Raw genomic sequence first — 2,940 nt, forward strand, 5'->3', positions numbered from 1 at the left:
ACACACACACACACACACACAATGTTTTAAGAACCACTACTTAAGTTACCATCTTGTATATTTCCTCCCTTTCATAGCTAAACTCTTAGAAAAAGGCTGTCTATACTCATTGCCTACACAGCCTCATTTCTCGCTCTTCTTACCTGTTACAATCTGACTTCTATCTCTACCACTTGATAGAAACTGTTTTCTTCAAGGTCACCAATGATCTCTGTAATCAAGTGGCCTTTTCTCAGTTTTCATCCTTCTTGACTACAGCCTTTGACACCTCCTCTGTCCCCGCCCTGGAGTGGAATGGGTTCCCTCTTTATCTCCACCTCTTGCAATCCCCCAGATCCCTTTAAGGCTCCACTCAAGTTCTACTTCCAGAGGCCTTTCCTGTTTCTCTTAGTTGTTGGTGCCTCTTTCCTCCCCCCCCCCGCACCATCACAATGTATTTATATTCTATATAGCCTACATTTACTTATCTGTGAATATAGTATACCTCTTTATTAGAATACATGCTCCTTGAGGGTAGGAGCCACCTCCTTTTTGTATTTGTATTTATATCATCTAGTATAATTTCCAGCACCTAGTAGGTATTTAATGAATGCTTACAGATTAGTTGATCTTCTAAAGGATCATTTAAAATCATAGATTTAGAGCTAGAAGAAAACCTTAGAAACCATCTAGTTCAACCCTCTCATTTCGTAAATGAAGAAAATGAGTCCCAGAAAGGTTAATTATCTTGCTCAAGGTACATAGGCAGAAAGTGTGAGAAATGAAATTTAAACTCTCTTCATTCAATACCAGAGCTAGTAGTTTTTTAAACAGTACTTTGAAGTATGGACCTAAGTGATGCAGTCGACAGAGTGGCAGGGTCTGGAGTCAGGAAGACTCATCTTCATGGGTCCAAATCCAACCTCAAACATTTACTAGCTAAGTGACCCAAAGTCACTTAATTCTGTCTCAGTTTCCTCATCTGTAAAATGAGCTGGGAATGGCAAACTACCCCAGTATCTTTGCCAAGAAAACCCCAAATGGGATCACAAAGAGTCGGACATGACTGAAAAAACAGCTGAACAGCAACACTACAGATATTCTTGTCTGTGTTTCACAGATAGGAAGCTAAAACAGAGGCTCAGAAAACTGAACTGACTTGCCCAGAATCACATAGCTAATAAGTGTTAAGTGCTGAAAGTAGAATTTGAACCCAGGTCTCTCCTGACTGCACATTCAAAACTTTTTTCTCTTTACACCCAGGATTTCTGACTCTCATCTAATGTCATATGGGACGGTACTACTATGTTGTTCCTAGATCAGATGGAAGCAGTTACGCTATTTAAACCAATAACAACAACTACCACTTACCCATTCTTACCCTCCTTCCAGAGATTATTAGCACTTCATTTAAAAACATTTAGCATTACCTAAAGTACTCACTGCCATATCCCTTTTTATTTCTAAGCTGCTATGGATGTGCACGTTGTAAAATAGTTACCTATGTTTGTTTCCAGGGCAGCTATAAATACCTGACATTTCCTGAAGCTATCCAGGCCATGAACTCCTGTCTCACTGGTGGTAATCTTGAAGTCTCAGCCTTAGCCTTAGCCACTGCCGGCTGGATCCTCGCTGTCGCCTCCATGGGACAATCGGATTGGAGGGTGTGGCATCTGGACAATACAACTCCCACCATCTCCTCTGGTGTCGCTTGGGTGGGGATCTGGAAAGCATGCTTTTATGGCACCTTCGTGTTTGCTCCTCAAGGGAGATCTGCCAAGATGTGCCACATGTACAGCTTGTCCAACACTTTTCTCTCCTGGGACTTTCGGGCTGTTCAGCACATCTTTTTGTTTGCTTGCATTCTGGGGGTCATGGGAAAAGCCTTCATTATCATTGCATTAAGGAGCTTTTACATGGGAGCTGCTCGTAAGTCAACAACTGGCAATGCATTCACTGTTGGAGGATTCTTTTTTTCATCTGCTGGGATCTGTATCTTAATTTGTGTAATCTGGAATTTTCACTCAGTGTCTAAAAATGAGAGTATAACCTTCCCTGCTACTTTCTATATACCCCCCAGGCCGAAAACACAGGAAATTGGGAATGCGGTTATTGTGGCGATTATATCTGCCATCTTGATGTTGCTAGCTGGGGTTTTTTTCCTCTCTTATAAATTTCACCTGGACAGTCGAGTACATCCTCTGATCATAGACATGAGGTGGACATTAGGTTCTGAAACATGAAACTCCTGTGTATTTTGGCTCTGCAAATATTTATGATAGAGGAACCCTATGAAAGTACAAGGTTGGGGTGCTGACATGTAAAAAAAATGACTGGGACTCATTACTAAGTATTCAAAAGACTCTTGGCTGAGGTAAGTGTGCTTTTTGGTCCAAAGTTGTAGACCACTCTCTTTTATTATTTTCTGTACTGAATTTTATTGTATTTTATTGTATTTTTATTGTATTTTATTGATTAAAGGACTTTTTTGTAAAAAAAACAAAGGAAAAAACCCAACAAACAAAAACAAAACAACAAACAAACAAACAAAAGAACCAAACCAGGGATAGCAAATTGTTTTGACTGGTACTCTGTTTGACTAGAGTGGGCCCAAACTAGAAACCAGGTAGGCAACATAGGATGTTCATCTTTCAAATCTCACATTTAAATTTGTACTAAGACCATTATTGACTAGCCTTGTTTCCCCACTTACTCACAGCAGAAATATCTGTTCACTGGTTAAAAACCTAATTCAGGGTCATATAACATGAAGCACTTCAACCAATCACTCCTAACTTCCTCTGTCTCCTAAGCACATTGCTTCTGCTTTCTCTTATCAAGAAGAGTGGTCTTCAGTGCCCACCAATGTACTGTTTGTGTAGCTATGAACTGGCCCAACCATTCTGGAAATCAATTTAGCATTATTTGAGAAAAGTTGTTAACATTGTTCTTACCTTTGAC

General features: G+C 40.0%; 1 protein-coding gene across 1 annotated transcript; it reads left to right on the forward strand.

The window, feature by feature from the left end:
• Positions 1-1,502: 1,502 nt before the first annotated feature.
• CLDN34 (claudin 34) lies at positions 1,503-2,360 on the forward strand. Its single transcript, XM_027835301.1, has one exon. The coding sequence runs from the start codon at positions 1,539-1,541 to the stop codon at positions 2,220-2,222; it is 684 nt and encodes a 227-aa protein (XP_027691102.1). The 5' UTR covers positions 1,503-1,538; the 3' UTR covers positions 2,223-2,360.
• Positions 2,361-2,940: the final 580 nt, after the last annotated feature.

The sequence above is a fragment of the Vombatus ursinus genome, unplaced genomic scaffold (genome assembly GCF_900497805.2).
Source record: "Vombatus ursinus unplaced genomic scaffold, bare-nosed wombat genome assembly UNPS02014814.1, whole genome shotgun sequence".
Classification (NCBI taxonomy): domain Eukaryota; kingdom Metazoa; phylum Chordata; class Mammalia; order Diprotodontia; family Vombatidae; genus Vombatus; species Vombatus ursinus.